Here is a 19279-nt window from a genome sequence, read left to right as displayed (position 1 = left end):
CTGGTTTAAGTTGAAGCTCACCCGCATCCGCAAGAGCCCGACGGCTTGGCAAGAATTCACAAGAGGAGTTGAGTGTTCAAGCTTTACAACTTTATTCAAGCAGACAGCAGGCAGCCTAGAAACAGACATCGCACCCCACACCACGTCAGATGCCAGGACTGAGCGAGGGGCATCAGCACCCCAGCAGCCATGGCTGTGGTGTCTCCCGCCCAGCCAGGGTTTAATCTTCCTCTGCTGGTTACAAAGCACATGATTAAGTCTGACATCAAGATGCATGCAAACGCTACAGTGAAGACTCCTAGACAGCATCCCTTAAATGCCACCTGGAGAAGTGCCACTAGAAAACAGTAACACAAACAGGGCCGCACACATGCCTCAGAGAGAGCAGGGTACTTAAAGAAGAGCTAGGAGTTGCATAAGCCTGGACCTAAAGCTTCCAGAAAGACCGATGAAAATCCAGCGTGTCCGTGTCCCTCCGCCCCCCCCCCGAGTTAGCGAGGGCTAAGCTTACCGACCCAGCCAGGGACTTCTCCTTGCCCAGTCCGCGTGGAGGCCCAGGTCTCCGCCCTTGCTTTCTAGAGACCTGGGGAGGGGAGTAAGCAGGCCCCCGGACTGCCAAAGCAGGCCAAGTTCTTCCTTTCAGTAGTACGCTGACCTAGCTAGAGCAGCTGCCTGAGTCCTCCAGGCTGCAGTCAGCCCGAACCCCCACACTCACCTTTAATTCACCAAGTCTTTGGAAGGAAGTTTACTAAATCACAGAGCACACAATCTATCTAGCCTAGCTTCCACTAACATTCAAAGGCCAGTCTCAGGACTGGGGGCAGGAAGCCACTTCAAGACAGCACAGCTATGAGAAAGTTCAGCTTAGAGAGAAGGTAGAGTCTAGAGAAGTACACAACAGGCTGAAGTTTGTATTTGCATCACCACAGGAGAGTGAAAGAAATATGACTGCGGGAAGTTAATCCACGTTAGATACTAACCATCCAGCTTTGCAGATGACATTGCATGATAAGCATAAAACAATTATGGGAAACACTGTCCCCGATAATTACGTACACCCATAGTGCAACATATGGAGGTCACTGCCTCCGATATAACACTGTGGTAGGCAAAAACTACCTTGTTCTTTACACATTATGGAAGACACTGCCTCCGATAATGTCAGTTAGGTTTCATGATACATAAGGTACTGGAAGTTTGCAGGAAGCTGCCATTTAAAATTGGGCCAACGCCAAATCCAAGGCCTAATCCAAGGTACTTTGCGTGTGCTGCAGTGGGTGGAGCAAGAGCTACACAATGAGCCCTGCTCAGGGTGCCTCTGCCCCTCCGCCCCGGCCAGGAAGGAAGCTGCGCTCCCCACAAGGGGGCAAAGCTGCCAGAAAGGGGGGAGAAGAGGGAGTCCTAAGCCCAGAGAGGCACAGGCACCTCGGGGAAGCCAAATTTGCAGTATTTGGAGTTCTCACCCAGGCTTTCAGCATTTCAAGGATTGTTTTGAAGCGCAACCCGGAGGCTTGTTACCAGGTTTGCAACATCAGGTTTCTTCCAGAGGGGCGTTTTTGCCACAGAAAGCTTAATTGCTAGTTTAAAAAAAATAATAATGAAAGTAAGTAGTTGGGGGGGGCTTGTTTAGATTATTTCAAATGCAAAGTTCCAGTATCATGTTTGATTGTAATAGCAGATGCTGCTTTATTCAAAAACGACAGTATAACTGTCATAATTATGGAAGGCACTGCTTCCGATAATTATCTTCTATAAAAAAACCACACCATTTATAGTGAACGCTGTCACTGATAAATAAATAAACAAATAAATATCTCAGAGCCAAACAAGAGCCATCCTGCAAAAATGGTATCAGCCAAACAGTGTTTGGCCAGCAAGAGACTCGACTTCGCAAAAGGCCCCAGCAGAGCAAGGTCTGAAGTGCCAGTCCTGAGCCATTTCTCAATGCCACAGCACTCGCGGAGGCGCCGACACTAAGGATACAAGATGGGGCGTTATATCGTCTTTGGGTTATCTTTCCTGGGTGCCGAGACCTGCCTTTGCAGAAGCAAGCCTCCAAGATTTTACTGGAGCCCTGCTGTTGAGAAAAGGCAGGCCGGGCGCTTCAGAGCTTGCTGCTAATCCAGCGCTAACAGGCTAGTAGTAAGCTGTTGTAGTAAGCTGTTTTACTCTTGAACTATAGTTTTGTGTCTGCAGCTCCCTGGACAGAGAAGAAATCCTTACTACAAGCAATAGAGGAATCCATTCCCTGTTCTGTCACCACATTTAGGAGGCCAACAATGAAAAATAAACACACACACGATATGGTACCTCCCCACTCAAGGTACCGGTTCAGGATTCACCTGAGCTGTTAGTTCTCAAGTATACCAGAGAGCAAACCCCACAAAGCAGCCGTACGTGACCGGGTTGGACTATGGTCAAATGGGAGCCTGATCAGAGAAAATTTCATGGAAATTTTAGTACCTGCTTTTAAACTGCCTCCTGTGAATTTGTGAGGTGAGATTTAAATTTTATCTTCAACTTTGGTCAAAAAGGGATCTGTTGCCAAAAAAAACACCTCTACAGAAAAATAATGCCGTGTTAGGGAGTGGGTTTCCTTTACCCTGTACCTTAACCAGGTGTTTGCTGTGTCTAGAATGTATTGTCTGTATTCCAAATATCACCCTCTAACGCATTGGCAGCCCCTTTTATGGTCCAGGTCGCCAGGGCCAGCTGCTCTCTCAGCATGTTCAAATCCACGTCGCTCCTGCTCGTTTTCAGCAGCTGCAGGTGCTCCAGCAGACTCTGCAGGGTGTGGGAGCCTTTGCCGAAGAAGATATGGCGAAGGGGAGCATCTTTTGGCGAGAGATATGGGGAGAGGAAGTCATATTCCACCTGGAGGAGAGGTGCAAGCTTCAGGTTATGCTCACCTCCCAAGTTTTTCTTTCCTGATCTGTCCCATCACCAGCCCCCAGCCTCCCACCCCCACCCAGCCCTTTCCTAGAGCAGCTCTGCACAGGCCAGATCCTCTCCTGACAGCAGCAGTCGGTCACACGAACGCTACATAAGAAGAGACACGGATCTGCAGTGTCCACAGCTTCCAAGTGGAAAGCCCATCCCAGGCAGCTCTCTCCCTTTGCAGAGGGAGGCAAACCAGCTGCAGGCACCTACCTTCATGATCCTGTCATTCAGGGCTCTGCGGATGACCTTGTTCTCCTTGTCACTGTTTTCGATGTCTCTTCTCAGTGCGTTTGCAGCTCGCTGGAAGTCACCACGGGCAAGAAACAGCCAGTCCAAGTTCAGCCCCAGCTCCTGTGAGGGAGGAACTGTTAGCAAACCTGATTTTCTTCTTTTGCTGCTCTTACCAAGTTTTTTTTTTTTTTTTTTTTTTTGCCAGTTAACCAAGTAGCAGAGCAAGTTCCTGGCAGTCTTTCCTGAGGTCACCGAGCACAGTGACGTCTCTCCCCACCCACAGTTTCTCGTACTGTTTCAGCAGAGGTGCAAATGAGATGCAAAGCTGCACTGTGAATGATATTCAGACTAGAAACAATCACAGCCACAGCCATTTCCTCAAGAACTCACTAAAGCCACTGTAGCTAAACCTGTCTGCCACAGCTACCATGTCTGTACTGTTCCATAAGGAACGTTAATTCAGATCACATCTTGTGACACTCATGTCAAGAAGAAAGATGCCCACCCAGTTATACGTAGTAGTCACAGAGCTTTGTTAACACACGACCCCAGAACAGCCCACACGGTTTCAGTGCATTCAGATCCTTTCTTACCTTCACATCCTGATCGTAGACCAAAAACTTTTCCTGGAACGCTAACAGTTCCTCACTGTATCTCCCAAAGTCTAGGAAGAGCTCATGGTCATGGGTCAACCTGAGAGCTATTTGTCCAGCTACTTCCGCAGCAGCACACAGAAGAGCATACAGATTGTTAATCGCCTTCAGGTTCTCCACAGTGTCCTGAGTAGTGCCCAGGAAGGGATATTCCTCATCTTTCTACAAGACAGAAGGCGTAAAAGTTAGACAGCAATGCCTCTCCAACGAGGAGTTCTCAGCTCCCAGCACATCCCATCAACTTGTGCTTCTATGTAGTGAGATTTGAGTGGCAAAGTTTCAGAACATGAGGGAGGGGAATGGAACGCCCTCGTCTAGTCCCTCACAGCCTCCAGCGATCAGCCACATGCTCTGTGAGTTTGTTAGACCCGAGACACACAGACCCATCCTGTCAGAGTTCCCTGCAGAGCTGCAAGCAGGCAAACCGTCACCCAGTTCAGTTAGTGCTGACAGCGCTCTCCAACCCTTCTGAGCAGAACAGCCCAAGATTTTTTGCGGAGGAAGTCTGACGCTCGCAAAATCCAAGCACTCAGGAACCAAGGAAGCTGTTAGCAGAAAGGGTCCCAGCTGCACACCTGCAGTGACAGTGCAGGCTGCCAGGCTGCTGCCATTTTGCCAGCACCAAGCTGCGACAGCAGATCTGGACAGTCTTGAGTTTTTATTTGCTCCGGCCAGCTGTACAGCTTCCCCAGAGCACCCTGCTTGCTGAGCAAGCAGGCTGCAGTACATTCTCTAATTGAAGTAGTGGAAGCTTGGCATCTCTTAGTGCTTTCCATTTCTACATCGTTGACATCTGAGCCTCTAGAAGAGAGATGGCCCCCTCTCCCAACAGAACACAAGCATCCAGGACTCTCAAACGGGAGCTAAAGGCCAGCCACGTCCCAGGAGCAGCCTTCACAAGTACTGCCCCAGGTCCAGAGGCTGCACCTCCTCCCTCGGAGAGGCTCCTGCATGGACACTGAGCTCAGGACAGCACCTTGTGCTTTGCCATCCTGGAGAGCAGCTATCCCTACAGCACGTTCCACAGTGCGAACACTAGGCAGGCAGGTGGGCAATACTTACATCGTAGAAACCAAAGGACACCACTGGGATTCCAGAGTACGCCAGAAAAGGGAATGCTGCGTTATCTAGGCCAAAAGGAACGCTGCAAGAGACGGGTATAGTTACCGACTGGTTTAGACAGCCCAGCTGAAAAGCTACAGGGCTAGAGGGCTCAAGTTGAAGCTCTGAGCCAACTGGGCTACTTTGTCTAGACAAGACAGGTTTTGGCAAGGAGTCCGAGCCAAGTGCCAAGGGCTGCTGGTCCATTTCCGGCCACTGCTCCCTGTACAAGGTGGTTCTTGCCCTGCAAAAAGGGTGTCTGAACTGCCCACGGGCAGCTTGGGGCAGCGCTCAGCACAGCTAGTGCTCTGCTGTTCACGCCTGCCTGACTCCAGTGCAGCAGGGAAAGCCCGCCCCAGACAGCGGCATGCCATTCCAGCGCAAAGAGCAGAAGCAGTTTAGTTTGTGCCTTTATGGAGATTTGCTCTCCTCAACAGCAGGACTGGAATACTTACATTGATTTTACCCAGTCGGAGCCAACTCTGCTATAGAGGTTGCCTAAGTTTGTCGGATCCTTTACCTGCAGAGAGATGACAGTCACTGCGCTTGTTCTGACCTCTGTTTAGGCTTCCAGGCTGCCGGGTGTGCCCCAGAGCTCACAGAGGCCCGTCAGGTGTGCTCTCCTGACTGTTCTTTACACGAGCACACTCCATGCAGGACAGGCACTCACTTCCCACCAAACTGTGGCACTTATTAATTTCAGATTTTACATAAGTGAACTGCCCTCCAGAATATTTCAGCCCCTCGTCTTAAGTGCGGCTTCTCTTTAAGAGGTGCCAGCTCTGCTGAGGAAAAGGACCCAGTGGAAAGTGGCTTAAACTATTATCACACCTGATCCACCTGAGACCCTTCAACTCACCCCCTTCATAGTTCTCTCCAGCAGCGCATACAGCAGGGGGCTAGCAGAAATCTTGAAGTTTTTTGTGCCTGCAAGAGAAGAGGGGTGTTTAACACACTGACAATTAATTGCCAGAACAGCTCAGACCTGCAACCGAGCAACAAGGCCCTCTGGGTCAAGTGATCTACAACTTGTTGCCAGAAGGTTTTCAACATGCGCAAGGCAGAAACTACAGGGACCTAGCAGAACTGTCTTCTGGTTCAGGCTGCAGCAACCTCCCGGTTTCAGTGACAGCGGGCCAACAACAAATGGAGTCATTCTGGCCTTCAGCCAAACACCCACCACCACCTCTAGCGCAGTCAGGGAAGCGCCTCCATTTCTGGAGGCTAATGGATATCTGTCAAACTATCCCCGTCCCATGGTTTCAAGAAAGCAAAATTAAGAGTGGCAAGTTACCCAGGACTGCAGCATCCAGGTTGATGTAAGTGAAAGCTTTGGCATGCAGCGTGGCTGAGTACCCCTAGAATAAAAACATTTTAGGGTTTAGGATTTTTTTATTATCTTTATTTATATTTATTTATTTATATTTATTATAATTTTTTATTTTAAAATTTTAAATAAATTATAAATTATAGTATTTATTATAAATTTAGGATTAGGATCAGTAACAGCAGCATAATACCAGGGAGTTTATTCCACAGGGAAATGTGGAATGAGAAATGACGACTGAGCAGTCGTCACACAACAGTCCAAAGAACCAGTACCTCCAGCCATTCTGTAGCGCCCACAGCGCCGTAGTCTCCTGCACTCCAGCTAGCGAAGATGATGCTTCGCCTCGGTTTGTAGCCATCTGCAAAGAGACAGACTGAGATCTCCGCCCTTCCCCTGAGATGTGGATTAGCACCCCGGACCTGGGCTGGGGAAGTCACCTGCTGCTCAGACAGAGCTGAAGCATTCTGGCTGCCGCAGACAAACATGCACACTAGTGGCAGCAAGGACACCGTACCCTTTCCAGCCCTCCTCAACCTTCTGCATGCTGCAGAGCTGCGTGGTGAAGCCACGTTCTCTGCATGTTACCCCCTTTCTTTATTCAGAATTAATCCTGGGGACAAGAGCACTCACACTAAGTGCCACTGTGCAGCCCCCACCCCTCCAGCTGGTCAGCTGCTGTTTTTCACCTCCAGGCCTGGCTGTCCAATAGCCAGCTCACGCTTGAGGTTGCAGTGCACACTATACAAGGATATTCTTGCATTCAAGCCATATCAGATACAAGCAGGCAGTCCCCTGGAAGCAAGCGCTGGCTGCAGACAAGCTGTCTGTGTTGGACAAGTAACAGCTTCTCAGAAAGCTTTGTCAGATTTCCCACACATTCTCAAAGGATTATTTTGTAACCGGGCTCTCCAGTGTTAACACACAGAGCTAAACCTGTATCAACCCCATGCTTTTGTACACAGATATTTACCATTTTTCACTATGTCCGAGATCACACGGGCAAGTTCCAACAATATAGCAGTTCCAACGCCAGCCTTGGCTGCTCCTGGGCCCCAGGAGTCTCTCTGGGCTCCGATCACAACGTACCGATCTATAAAGGAGACATCAAGATCTGAGCTGCAAGCTTCATATTGCAAACATCGTCTACCAAAGAGGCAGCTTTGAGCTTTTGTGCCAGGAACCAAGCGCAGAGTCTAGTTTAACCCCTGTATGAAGCACACTGCTTTCAATTCACCTCTCCCTGGCACTGCAGTTCAGCTTTTCTCTTAACCCTCAGAGACGGGTCTTGGTGCTACTGAGGTTGTCTCTGGGAGCAGCTGCCATGTTACAGAGATCACAGAAGATGAAATGTTCCCCCTTCAGTCTGAGCCACAGGGCAGTTGCTGTTACCTGGTTCTTCAAATCCTGTGATAGCACCAAAGATGTTCAGAATCTTCCTGTCCACCATGATATTGTTCACTTCCAGTTTCACCATCAGCTGCTTGTTGCTGCTCACTGTCATCTTACAGACCACAAGGCCACCTCTCCACTGGGGAAGGCATGACTCTCCATCCATTTTGCTGAGGGGAAAGGAAAAAAAAAAACAGCTCTGAACTCATTATCCAGCTCTGGCCTCATTTAACTATCAAAAAAAAAGAAACACACCATCAAGCCTGCAACTGCAGGTGCAGCCTTGTTCAGAGCTTGCTCAAGAACAAGCCTGCAGCCCTGTGAAGCCCTGCTAATTAAGTGCAGAAAGGATGAATGCAGAGGCCAAGAAGAACTCAACACTAGATTAAGACCTGCCTTTAAGCAAGGAGACATGGATGAGCAACATTTTTACAGCCAGTTGCAGTAAGTGTTCCCTGCGATACACAGCACAGACCAGCAGAGAGCTCCCTGGGCTCGCAGCACCTCATCATCATTCTCACCTCTGCAGCAGAGCCACCAAGAGTCCATTACCTGAACAGCCTGCTCGCTGCGTGGCTGGAGATGGTCTGAACAGCAATGTGGGGTAGTCCTGAAGATTCAATGGGAGGAAACTGGGTGTGGTTGAAAGAAGGGAAGCCTGGGGTGTAAGGGTCTCCAGTTCCAAGGTGGGCCTGTGGAAAGTAAGGAGCCCTCATGTCTCAGGAGACCAACAGTTTCCACCTACACGAGGGCATGAAGCACTGCTGGGCTGGACGCCTGCAGAAGGACTGCTACAGTTTGCAGCCCACAGAACGAAAGCTTCTTGAGAACGGCAGACAGGAGAGCCAGCTGCGTACTCACATGCCCAAACGGGACAAGGTCGTCTGTGTTCCCGTACTCGTACGGATCCAGGTACATCAGCACACCGACTGCTCCTTTCTCCTTGGCGTTCACAACCTGAGGTGCAGAGCAACGTTAGCTGCACACGTGCACAGCAAGCAAGGGGAGTTTAGGCAAGTACATCAAGTAACGGTGTGAGGGGCTGAGCTCCTCACTGCCCAGCTCCACAACAGGCTTTAAGAGCCACCTGACAGAGATGTGTACACAAGGACAGTGAAAGCTAACAGCCTTACTCCAGGCATGTCTCTAATGCCCTTCTGAACAGTTAAGACACTCCTTGATTAGTGTCTCACCCTGCAATTCCTTCAGCACAAACTTGCTCCTTGGAGCAGCTTGGAAGAAAGATGTTATTTAATTGCGATTACGGTCTGTTTTCCCAAGGTTAGGTTTATCTCGGGACAAGAAGCCACTGGAGGCCCATCTTCATGTCAAAAATAGAGACAGAGTGGCCTCATCAGGTCCCTGTTTAATGTCTACAACCCAGCTGCCTCCAGTATGCCACAGGTACAAACACTCCTCCAAGACCACACACCAGTTTGAGGAGCAGGAATGGGACTGGAGCACCAGCGGTCCCCACTTGTGGAAGCAGGTTTCAGCTCTGTCCGTGTCCACGATGCACACTGACAGGCAGAGCCAGAGCGGTACCCAGCAGCGATACCCCAGCCTCTCCACAAGCACCCCTCTGAGGGGCAGACCTAAAATGGGCCTGTGCACAGGACTTGGATCTTTTAGGCTGCCTGGCTGTTCCGCCTCGCTTGCTATGAAGGGAATGTTAAACAACTCCTGGCAACTGACTGGGAAGGCAGTGCCAGCACCTTCACTCGGACCATGTCTGCAAGAGCTCAGCGGAGACACGGCAGCCGAGCTTTGAAGGTACCTGGTCGCAGCAGCAGGAGGTGCCCTGGGGGTGAAGCTGCTCTGCTTCTAGCAGCTGCACCTAGCCATAGCAGCCAGCTCTGCACGCGGCAGTTCCCAGACTGCCTCTCTCTGCCTCTTAAATGCTTGGCTATCCCAACCAGACTGCCAGAGGCTAAGAACAGCAGCCCCATGAGTGGTAACCAGCTCCATTCAACCTCGGTGTCGAGACCTGCATGTGGAAGCTTGGAGCAAACAAACAAGACCAGGCCTGCAGGACAAGCCTACCTATGAATTCTTGCGACGTGAACTGAGGTAAAGTGGTGTGACTACAGAAGAAAAAAACATAGCTCCCTGCTGCCACGTTTTGCCAGGCTTTGGGCCACAGGCTGCTTACCTTCTCAGCAAGGGTTATTTTTCCAGCTCTGACAATGACTATGGTTCCATTCAGTTCAATCGCTGACTTCTCTAGCTTCTGAAAATCTGTTTTCTGTCCATAGTTTGCATAGACTGGTTTGCCCTAGGACAGAAACACCGGTTATAAACACAGCAGTCCTGTGCTAGGAAGGCACCTGAAGCACCCTGCCCAGTTACAGAGCCTGGAACACATCGGCCTGCCACTAGCAGCGGGGAGTTCAATTTCAGCAGTGTAAACTCTGATCACACGCAACACACGTATTGGAGCAGTTCTGTCAAAAGTTCCTGGCTGGATCCCAGCAGAGAAATTTAAACAGTAACTTCTGCCTCTTGACAAAGTAAGAAAACTGCCTGGGCCCACTCTTTTCCCTCCCTCTCCCCACCAGCTCTTTAATTGGGAAGGCCTTTAAGCAGCACAGGTCTTGACATGACGTATTTCACACACTGCCACCTGACAGGCACACAGAAATCCCAGGATTTTCTTGGAGTCACTTACAGTAACTGTGCCGGTCTCACTGTATGCCACGTATGCATCAGGAGTCTCCAGGTCCTCTTCTTTACCATCTTCCAAAACAGACACTTTGTTCTTGGTGCTGTTAAGTGTCAGGAGACAGTGTTACATTCTTTCCTACGTTAAGTGCATATTTAGCTACCTCACATATTTCAGCGTAATAACCCTTGTAATTCTGATCAAGTCCATGCAAAGCCTGAAACAGGCCAACTCATCCCAGTGCTTTCACAAAACAATCTCGGGGATTGTTCAGACATTAATGAAGGAAATTCAACTCCCCTAGCATGAACAGGCAGGAAGACCTGGGGACGTGAGCTGTCAGCCCACTCAGTGGCAGCTGACACCCTTCTGAGATGCTGGGAGCCACCGCCAGGGTGGTTACCCAGCACCTGCCTGGGCAACAAGGCCTTGCTAGCAGTCTTGGGCACAGGGAGTCTACTTTTCAGCTGAGCCTTTACTCCGTGTGTTTTCTCTCCATCGCTTACACGTGCTTTAAGAGCCAGCTGTCCCAGCTAAAATTCAGAGGACTGCTACTAGGCCCTTTGGATTTAAGAAGCCCGAAGAAAGGAGCAGCTACAGCTTGGCTAGATAAGGTCTTTGGAGAGAGGTAACTGGCACACAATCTCAACAGCAATTAAGTGTTTACTCGGGACTATGGAGATCCATGCTTTAAGGGAGAGACCTGCAGTTTTTCATTAACATACCTGCCTTTGACCTGCAGCTTTATATAGTGCTTATCCTTCCACACTTGATCCAAAAAGAAGCTCTTGAACTGGTCATGAATGTAGATGCCCATGTTCTCATCTTCACTCTGGCCAGCTTCAAAGGAGTACTTATTTGCTCTTTGCCTGCAGATAAAGGACGTATGGCTTAGGCTACAGCACCAGGCTGCACCACAGTCCCCCAGCCTACAAACCCAATTTGGATGAGCCATTTAAATCCACCTTTAACCACATGCCCCCCTACATCGCCATGCCTCTTGTTCTCCAAGCAAGCCTGAGTTCTGCTCACAGGCTTTGCCTCTCCCATAGCTGTAAGCTAAGCTTTCCGGAACTGTTACCTCAAGTTCTCCTCTAGGCGCCTTTTTGACAGCTTATCTGACAACAGGCTCTTCAGATCAGGCCAGTAGAGGACACGTGGTCCTGGAACCTCCTCTTGCTCAGTTTCATCGCCATCCGCTAAGTAAGATGCAGTAGGAGTCACCTCACACTTGCCACTTCCCTCTAGACACTTGGCAGCCAGCTGCATTCGTCCACGGTAACTCAAGTAGCCGATCAGAAACCCTACAGAGGGAATACATGTCAGAAAGATGACCACAGCAGCCCGACAGTTAAGATGCAGCACTGTTCTCACACCATTTTTAACGAGCTGGAATACCTAGGGACAGACAGGAGTATGCAGCCTGACATTTTGCCTGAGCTGGCACATTTTAAGGCACACCGTAGATCTGATCTTGTGCTTGGCAGAGTCCCTCCAGACAGGGAGAAGGATTGCTTTACATTGGTGGCAGTGTTAAGACCTTGGAAAGACCAGCATCAAAAGCCTTACTGATGTGTTCACCCACATTTCTAGAGAAGTGCTAGGAGCTGATAAGGGGAAAAAACAGTGACTGGTTTGCCCTTTGGCTAAGTCACAGTCCCGCTATCAAGGTTCACACTTCTGTGCCCAATTCTATACGAGTCTGAGCCAGGCATTCTTAAGAGTTAGCGACAAGAGGCTGCAGCCTGGATCCAGGCTCTTTAATTCTGTCCCGAAAAAATACGAATTCTAATGTTAGTGGATAGCCTCAGGTAACCGCATGGAGCAGAGCCTGGTACTTAGTTTGTTTCCCACCATTTCTTACCAATCAAAAGGAGGAGAAAAGCCGCAATAACTAGGAAGCAGAGGTTCTTGCCATTCCTCCACGGCTGAGCCACATGGGCATGCAGGTGCTCGGGCCTCCCCACCTCTCCTCCTTCCTCATCATCAGCAGACAGCTTCATCTCCACATGGCTGTTGTCTCCATCCGTTTGCCGGGCAATGCTGAAGCGAGTGTACGACATCGGCTCGCCACCAAACTGTGTCGAAAGACAGCCATGTGATGGTAGGGAGTCTGCTACGCCAGCCTACAGCCCCTGCAGCCAGTTGCACTTGTGCTAAGCACAGCGTGCTCATCTGAAACCGCTCCAGCACAGCCAAGTGTCGGCTGTCAATAAGCCAGGCTGGCTGCGAACAGACACAGCTAGACCCACTCGGGGTCTCCAGGGCCTCGCAGCTGTTTGCCCTGCACAAGCTCAAAGCTACGCCAGTCAGATTCTAGCCTGGACTCTTCCAGATACAACGCAGGCAACGGTATTGACATTTCCCATGGAGCCCCATGGCAATGGCTGACAGAAGCAGAACCTCCTGCAGGAATGCACTGGTTTGACCCGAACACGTGCAACTTGCACAGAAGGCAACTTTGATCAGAACAGAGGAAAGGGAAGGCAGCCCCTCCACAGCCGTGCCTTTGAGCCACATTCACTTTGACGCAAGCAGTCTCATCCAATATCTGTATAATCTTGTATTAAGCTGCCCCAGGCTACTCTTAAATCACATTATTGAAGAATATTATAGAGCAGCTAGGCTGAAAAGAGATGATCCATGGGAACCCTCATAGCCTTAGCTGACAGGAAGGCAGGGATGCACTTCTCGCATCCAGCAGCAATGGGAACCATCTGAGAGCTCTTTTTCAGCGCCCAGGCGGCATAGCTGACTTAACTCTAAGCAGAATCACGCAGCTCCCGTTGGAGCCACCGAGCCTGCTTGTAGCCATGCTTGTGCTTGGGTACTTGCTGGGGACAGGCAGGAGGCTGGCTAAGAGCCAGAGGAATAGTTCTGGGAGCAGCAGTCCTGCGGCCTCCCTGCTGTGCTGAAGAAGCAGGCGGCAGCACGTACCCAAGCTACTACGGTCTGCCCACGCTACCTGAAATGAAGTGCCTGGCAGCTCTTGTAACTGAGGGGAAACACTGCAGCAACACCTCCCCAGTACTCGTTTCAGAAGCACGTGTCACAAAGGCTGGGTTTGTGGTTGAGCTCCCCTTCCCTCCCCCCTAGAGAGAACATAATAGAACATGTGTTGATTGTCCCGTGCTGATTGTCCCAACGGGCGTTTAATCGGCTTCCTCATCAGTACTTCCTCCTGGAACATGGTTCAAAGCTCACTCGCCCCTCCACTTATCGCTTTTCCAGCTTCTTCAAAGACCCAAGACACTGTAGCAGTTAAAGATAACCCTACCAGACCGAACAGCTTAAACCACTTCCTTATCATAGCCAGCTCTAGCTACAGCAGCTTGCACAGTAGCACCTAGCAGCACGTTAGACTTGCCATCCTCTGATACCAACACGGACTTCGCTGAATCGTACTTCTACAGTATTGCCAGTTTGTCACCAAGAGATAAATGGCACGGGGGCGGCAGTGTCTTACCAAGTTAGAGATTGCTGCTCTGGCATGGTCCATCGCCTTCTGGAAGAGTACCCACCAACGTGATTGAAGCCCTAGAAGTTCAGAGCACAACAAATCAACTCAGGCTGTTCCCCTACAATTATATAAGATGCCCAAGATCAGCCACAGCCACTAGCAGAACGCTTGCCCACGGATTTTATGTAAGTCCTTCTATATAAGTCACAACGTTGGTTATACTAGATCAAGCTTGCCCCTTAACCTTGAACGCAACCTGAAGTTCACACATCCACTCTGCAGATGAACAAATGTTCTTTCTGTTGAAACCCAGCGGTGGGAAGGGTATAACTGAGGAGTACGGCCTCACACAGGCCGTTCAGCCAAGGGTCTTGTCAATTGTAGGGCCACCTCCACTTGGGAAGGGCTCACAAGAGGTAGCTGCTCAGCAGTGACAAGGGACAGCACACGGAGACATCGGGGCTCAATGACGGCATGGAGACAAATATCCGACTGGTAGCCAGAGGTGGCACAACACCACCAGCCAGAAGCTGCACCAATTCCTACCCTACAGGAACACTTTCATCTGGAAGGTCCCTACCAGGTGACTATTTCTTTATAATTTCATAAAGACAATCTCCACACGCTGGCCCGTCTCCCAGAATGACTAATAGCAACCACCCAAAAGCACTGCAGTTACTTTTACAGCCTGCATTTCCCTGGAGGGTATAACTTATGGTTTGAACCATTTTAGCACTTCTTCCCTGGGAAGACGTTCGAAGGAGCTTTGTAAGCTAGCGACCAGGCACCTTGGGTTGGGGACAGGCAGCCTGAGCACATCCTTCAGCAGTGCTGCTGAGAAACGGCTTTGCGCTGGTGCGCGCGGGCAGAGCACCCGAGCTGCTCTTCAGATGCAGGTGGATTATTTATCGCCTTTACACCGCGCAGCTCCGCGCCGGGTGCCGGCAGCGGGGACCAAAGGTTAACAATGGCCTGCTGTTTGTTTCACCTTTCCCTCCGAACGGGGCTGCGGGGAGGAGAGGAGCCCCAGCAGCCTTCCCAGGCGACGTTGCGAGGCCCAGGCCGCCACCAGGCAGGCAGAGCAGCCGCCCCGAGGAGGGGGCAGCGGGCAGGGCAGGCTCCAGGAGCAGCTCGGGCAGGTGAGGGCCGGGCTGGCAGCGCCGGGGGCCCGCAGGCCCCGCGTGAGGAGGGATGCTCGGCACAGCGCTGCGGCAGCGCCCCCGTTACACCCAGCGCCCGCATCCACCCCCATCCCGCCCCCCACACACACACCTTGACAGAGAAGGAGAAAAAATAAAAAATAAAATTAAAAAAAAACAGGCGAGGAGCCGCCTCTCGCGAGGTGCCGTATCGCGGGCAGGGCCCCCGGCTGCCGGCCGCCCGATAAGCGGCGGGGCCGATACGCCGCCCTCCCGGGGCACGTCTCCTCTCTCCTCAGCGGCCCCCTCGTCGCCTCAGCACGGCTCCCACCTCCCCCCCCCTTCAAGGTCAGGCGGCCATGGCAGCGCCCACGTGCCCGCCCCTCCCCCGCCTCGCCTCGCCTCACCTCAGGGCCCTTCCCGCCTCGGGGCTCTTCCCGCCCCGGCGCGGCACACGCGCGCGCGCCCTTCCCGCCCTTCCAACGGCCGCCGCCGCCGCCAGCGCCCTCCCCGCCGCACTCACCGCCGCGCCGCGCCCCGAGCTCGCACTGCGCGCCGCGCCCGCCGCCGCCCGCCTCATCGCTGCGCGCCGCGCCACGCCCCCCGCCGCCCCGCCGCCAATCAGCGCGCCGCGCGCAGGCGCAGAGGGGGGGATCCCGCCCAGACCCCCCCCCCCCCCCCCTCCCCGGGGCTGTCCGTGAGGCGGTGCCGCCCCCCCCCCCCACTGTCGACCGGCTCCTGCGCTGCCTCCGCCTCGCTGTGAGGGAAAGGCGGCGCCGAGCCCATATGGCAGCGCCGCGCTGAGGGGAGAGGTTGTCCCTGGTGCTGTGGGGACTCCCTGAGAGCCCCCCGGCAGTGCCTGCAGCCCTAATGAGTGCCGCCGGTGCGCACCGGCCCTTCTAGTGCCCGTCGAAGCGGTCTGGCGAGCCGTGTGTCAGCGGGGCTCCGGCCCGGGGCACGGCCAGCACTGCCCGGGGTGAGGGGGTGGAGGTCTGAGAGAGGGCAGGAGCAAAGCCCCGGGGGGGTTCCCCGCTCTGTTTCCAGGGAACTCTTAAGGAGAAGTGAAATGTGTCGCCCGTGCCTTCTTCCAGCGTGCTTCGCGCAGGGAGCGGGTTAGCGGTGAGGGCGGTAAATATTACACGGAAGGTGTTTAAGAAAGCCATCAACCGCCCATGCCCGTGGCGAGTCTATCTCCAGCGCTCAGTACAATGCCAGGTTAACCACACCAGTGGGCGGTGAAGGCAGTAACTCCGGGAGCGACGAAGAACTGGAGCACACGGAGTTGCTGGAAACACAAACGGATCCTTCAGGAAAAGGAGAAGCCTGGCTGGGAGCGTGGCACTGCCTGGCCAGCACCCCGAGGGGACAGGGAACGTGGCGGGGACGCTGCCCCGCTCCCTGTGTCCCTGCTCAGCCCTCGGGGCGCCTCGGTCCCCAAAACACCAGGACTGCCCCTGCTCACGAGTGGCCCTGGAGCCACTTGTCCCCTCTGTCCGGGCTCCGCCGTGAGCTGGGCACCGCTCCCAGCCTCCGTGGCTGAATTCGTCCCGTCACTCACGGGAGGGCCAGAACTGCCTCGAGGTTTCGGCGCGCGCACGCTCCGCGGTGCTGTGTTCGTTTTTTTCCTCTTGCTCGTTAAAGAAATGAGTGGGTAGGGCCGGATTATTGCCTCAAATCCTCTCCCGGGAAAGAACGATGGGAGCAGAAAGTTTGTAGTTTGGCAGAACACATGATTGCAAAGAGGATTATGCTTCGTGAAAAGAAATACATTCCTGCGCCGATAAAGGGGGGATTAAGCTAGGCCTGGACTCGATGCGGCCGCCTGGAGACAAGCCTCAGGAAAACGGCAGCCGGCAGCGCCGTGGCGAGCCGTGCCGGTGGGCCAGCCCAGATTGTGGCACGAGGCGCGACCCGGGCTCCAGTCCCGAGGTTTGGGTTCCTCCAGCCCCACAGGGCTGGCTGCTAGTGCCGGTAACGGGTAGGCACCTCCTTCACTCGGGGTGTAGGGCCCCAGGACGCGCTGCTGCGGGGTCCTCGGGGGAAGCCAGGAGTGTAAGAGGGTGCGGAAAGGGATTAGAGCAGTCCCGGAGCGGGGATCCTCTGGTCGTTTTTAAATACAAGTCTAGATGCAGGGAAGTATATAACCAGGGGAACGCAGCCCAAGCCCTGCCCAACGTTTTATGTTCCTCCTGAACAAATGAATAAAATCTCCTGCTGCGAAGGCTGTTGACGGAGCTGGAGGTGCCATTGCCTTGCAATTAAAGACTCACGTGCTCATCGTATCACCTTCAGGGAAGGATGAGGCACCCGTCGTGGAGAGGACAAGACCTGTTAAACGGCAGCATTGCCCTAAGGCCCAGAGAAGGGCCTTTCCTGCAGTTTCACTCCAGGCAGGTTTTTGCCCATGTGCAACCCATCCAAACCACTGGAGGCCTCCGGAGCTGTTCCCTTTTGTACAACCGGGCTTTCCGGCGCCCCACAAAACTTCACCTTCTGGCAGCGCCTGTGCTGGTGTGCACAGCACTCGGCACGCTGCGAGTACACAGAAGCAGGTTCGGAGACAGAGGAGCGATGCTGAAAAGCAGCCATTGATTTACGTCTCTCCGTGGCCTCCGTTGGCTGCCGCCTCCATTCCGGAGGAGGCGCGGCGTGCTGCGCGGTGCCAGCCCCAACCTGCCTTGGCACATACCAGCTGCAGGTGTTTTCTGTTCCCTCTCACATCTCTGGCCACATGCTCAGCAGTTCCCCATTTTTATGCCTGCCCGGAAGAGGGGAGAAAGCTGACATTAGAAACACAGATATCTTTGCAACTTAGCTAGTGCTGGCCTTAAAATGTTGCATGCTGCAGATGCAACGTGGTACCTGAGAGCAGTTTAACCCCGGTCCCGCTTCCACCAGGGCGTTCCTCCTCATGGCAGCTTGGCCCTGGTGTTTTTAGGAGATGTTTGTCGAAACTCCGAGGGGCTCGTGCGTCCCCTGACTTAGACTCAAATGATTCCCCAGTCCCTTGTGCAATACCCCACAACGTGACCGTGTCCCTCCTGCTGGACGAATGCCCAAACATGCGACCGAAACGTGGGAGCAAAAACACGGTTTCACTTCAGCTTTATGGCATGGCTTGCGTGACCAGCTGCGCTACCCACATTTTGGCGGTGGCAGTTACAAAGCAGGGGAAAAACAAAAGCCCCAGAGATAACCAGGTTGGGAAGGATGCCCTGTGCTCTGTGAGCCGCTTATCAAAAACGACTGGGAGGTGACTCGAGTACTTTTATATCAAGAAATACTGGAAGTACTGTGGCTTTTTAATCTGGAAGGATGGAAAAGCCAGGGACAAAGTGCAGGAGCTTGGTGCCAAACCAGAGGCGCTGCAGCCGAGCGCGGGGCTGAGGGCAAAAGTCGCCGGAGACATGGTGGACTCTGAGGAGACAGGAAAGGCTTCAATCTGCCCTGCCTACGGGCTGCTTTCCCGCAGTGCCAGCTCCTGCCTTTCTGGCAGCAGATTGGAGCAGTGCGTTGGCTGTGCTCCCTGCTCGGCTCACAGCCTGCACCAGGCTGCAGTCAGCTGTTGTAGGTCCCAAGGGAGTTGGTAAATCCACGTTTTTGCAATTTTGGGAACTGTGCTGCAACCCACATCCTGCCCTGCCAGAAAGACCCTGCCCTGCCTGCTCCTGTCTCCTTCCCAGCTGCAAGTGTGATATCCCAGACTTTGGCAAAGAGTGTCTCCATCTCCTAGGAGGTGGCCTTGTGGTTTCGCCATTTCCTTCTGACCTTTCGAAATGCTCCGTGCAAAAGAGGGAGCCCGGCAGCACCGGTATCTGGGAGGGGATCTGCAGCCCACCTTCCTGCAGCAGAGGCCAGGAAGAGGCGCTGGAGGGAGTGGAGACATGGCAGGTAGCGCTGAGAGCTGGCCGCAGCCCCGTCTTCCCTTTGAAACAAATTTGTCTTTGCGTCCTTCCCGGGGAAACACCTGGCTCCGGCCTGGCTCATTGTCCTCGGCTGGCCCCGCAGAGCGCCGAGCGGCCGGGGACCCTCACGAAGCTACAGACCCCTCCAAGAGACCTCCGTCTTCCCACGAGGCACCCAAACCCTCCGGAGATTGCCGAAGGAAGGAAGCAGGGCTGGCGGGGCTTGCTACCACCGTGCTGCTTGCCAGGGGCCAGTTAAACCTTTTGGCAGGACTCTTGGCCCTTCCCGAGGGGACAGCAATGGCACTAGGACAAATCCCCGGTGTGCAGGGGGCTGATACGGCCCTCGCCAACAGACGGCGGTGCGGTGGGCAGCTGGAGTGAGAGCAGTCGTTGACCCAGAGCCACCAGTGCCGTGGGGTCAGCGCGGCAGCGTGCCCGCTATCTGGGCGGCTGCACGGCGGCACAC

General features: G+C 53.2%; 1 protein-coding gene across 2 annotated transcripts; it reads right to left on the bottom strand.

Moving 5' to 3' along the window:
• Positions 1–68: 68 nt before the first annotated feature.
• TFRC (transferrin receptor) lies at positions 69–15513 on the bottom strand. Of its 2 annotated transcripts, none has more exons than XM_067002179.1 (19): positions 15429–15513; positions 13773–13843; positions 12171–12384; positions 11388–11610; positions 11032–11175; positions 10313–10409; positions 9797–9919; positions 8506–8601; positions 8197–8336; positions 7645–7814; positions 7226–7345; positions 6528–6613; positions 6220–6283; positions 5785–5852; positions 5381–5445; positions 4887–4968; positions 3765–3986; positions 3151–3291; positions 69–2874 (listed from the first exon to the last, which is right to left on the bottom strand). In XM_067002179.1, exons 2-19 carry the CDS (start codon positions 13803–13805, stop codon positions 2632–2634), a joined length of 2331 nt encoding a protein of 776 aa, XP_066858280.1. In that variant the 5' UTR covers positions 13806–13843; positions 15429–15513; the 3' UTR covers positions 69–2631. The 2 variants fall into 2 exon arrangements, with proteins under 2 accessions (XP_066858280.1, XP_066858281.1); XM_067002180.1 differs by having other exon boundaries at positions 15313–15447.
• Between the last annotated feature and the right edge of the window lie 3766 nt (positions 15514–19279).

The sequence above is a fragment of the Anser cygnoides genome, chromosome 9 (assembly GCF_040182565.1).
Source record: "Anser cygnoides isolate HZ-2024a breed goose chromosome 9, Taihu_goose_T2T_genome, whole genome shotgun sequence".
Classification (NCBI taxonomy): Eukaryota; Metazoa; Chordata; class Aves; order Anseriformes; family Anatidae; genus Anser; species Anser cygnoides.
Note: the sequence above shows the minus strand (reverse complement) of the source record. Positions and strands in the feature narration are given on the sequence as shown.

Coding starts and splice junctions, on each gene's coding strand:
- TFRC (XM_067002179.1), bottom strand. CDS start 13,805: ATGGACCATGCCAGAGCAGCAATCTCTAACTTG. Junction 7,346..7,644: donor CACAGGATTTGAAGAACCAG/GTAACAGCAACT, acceptor TCTCCTTTATAG/ATCGGTACGTTGTGATCGGA. Junction 4,969..5,380: donor TCCGACTGGGTAAAATCAAT/GTAAGTATTCCA, acceptor CGTCTCTTGCAG/CGTTCCTTTTGGCCTAGATA.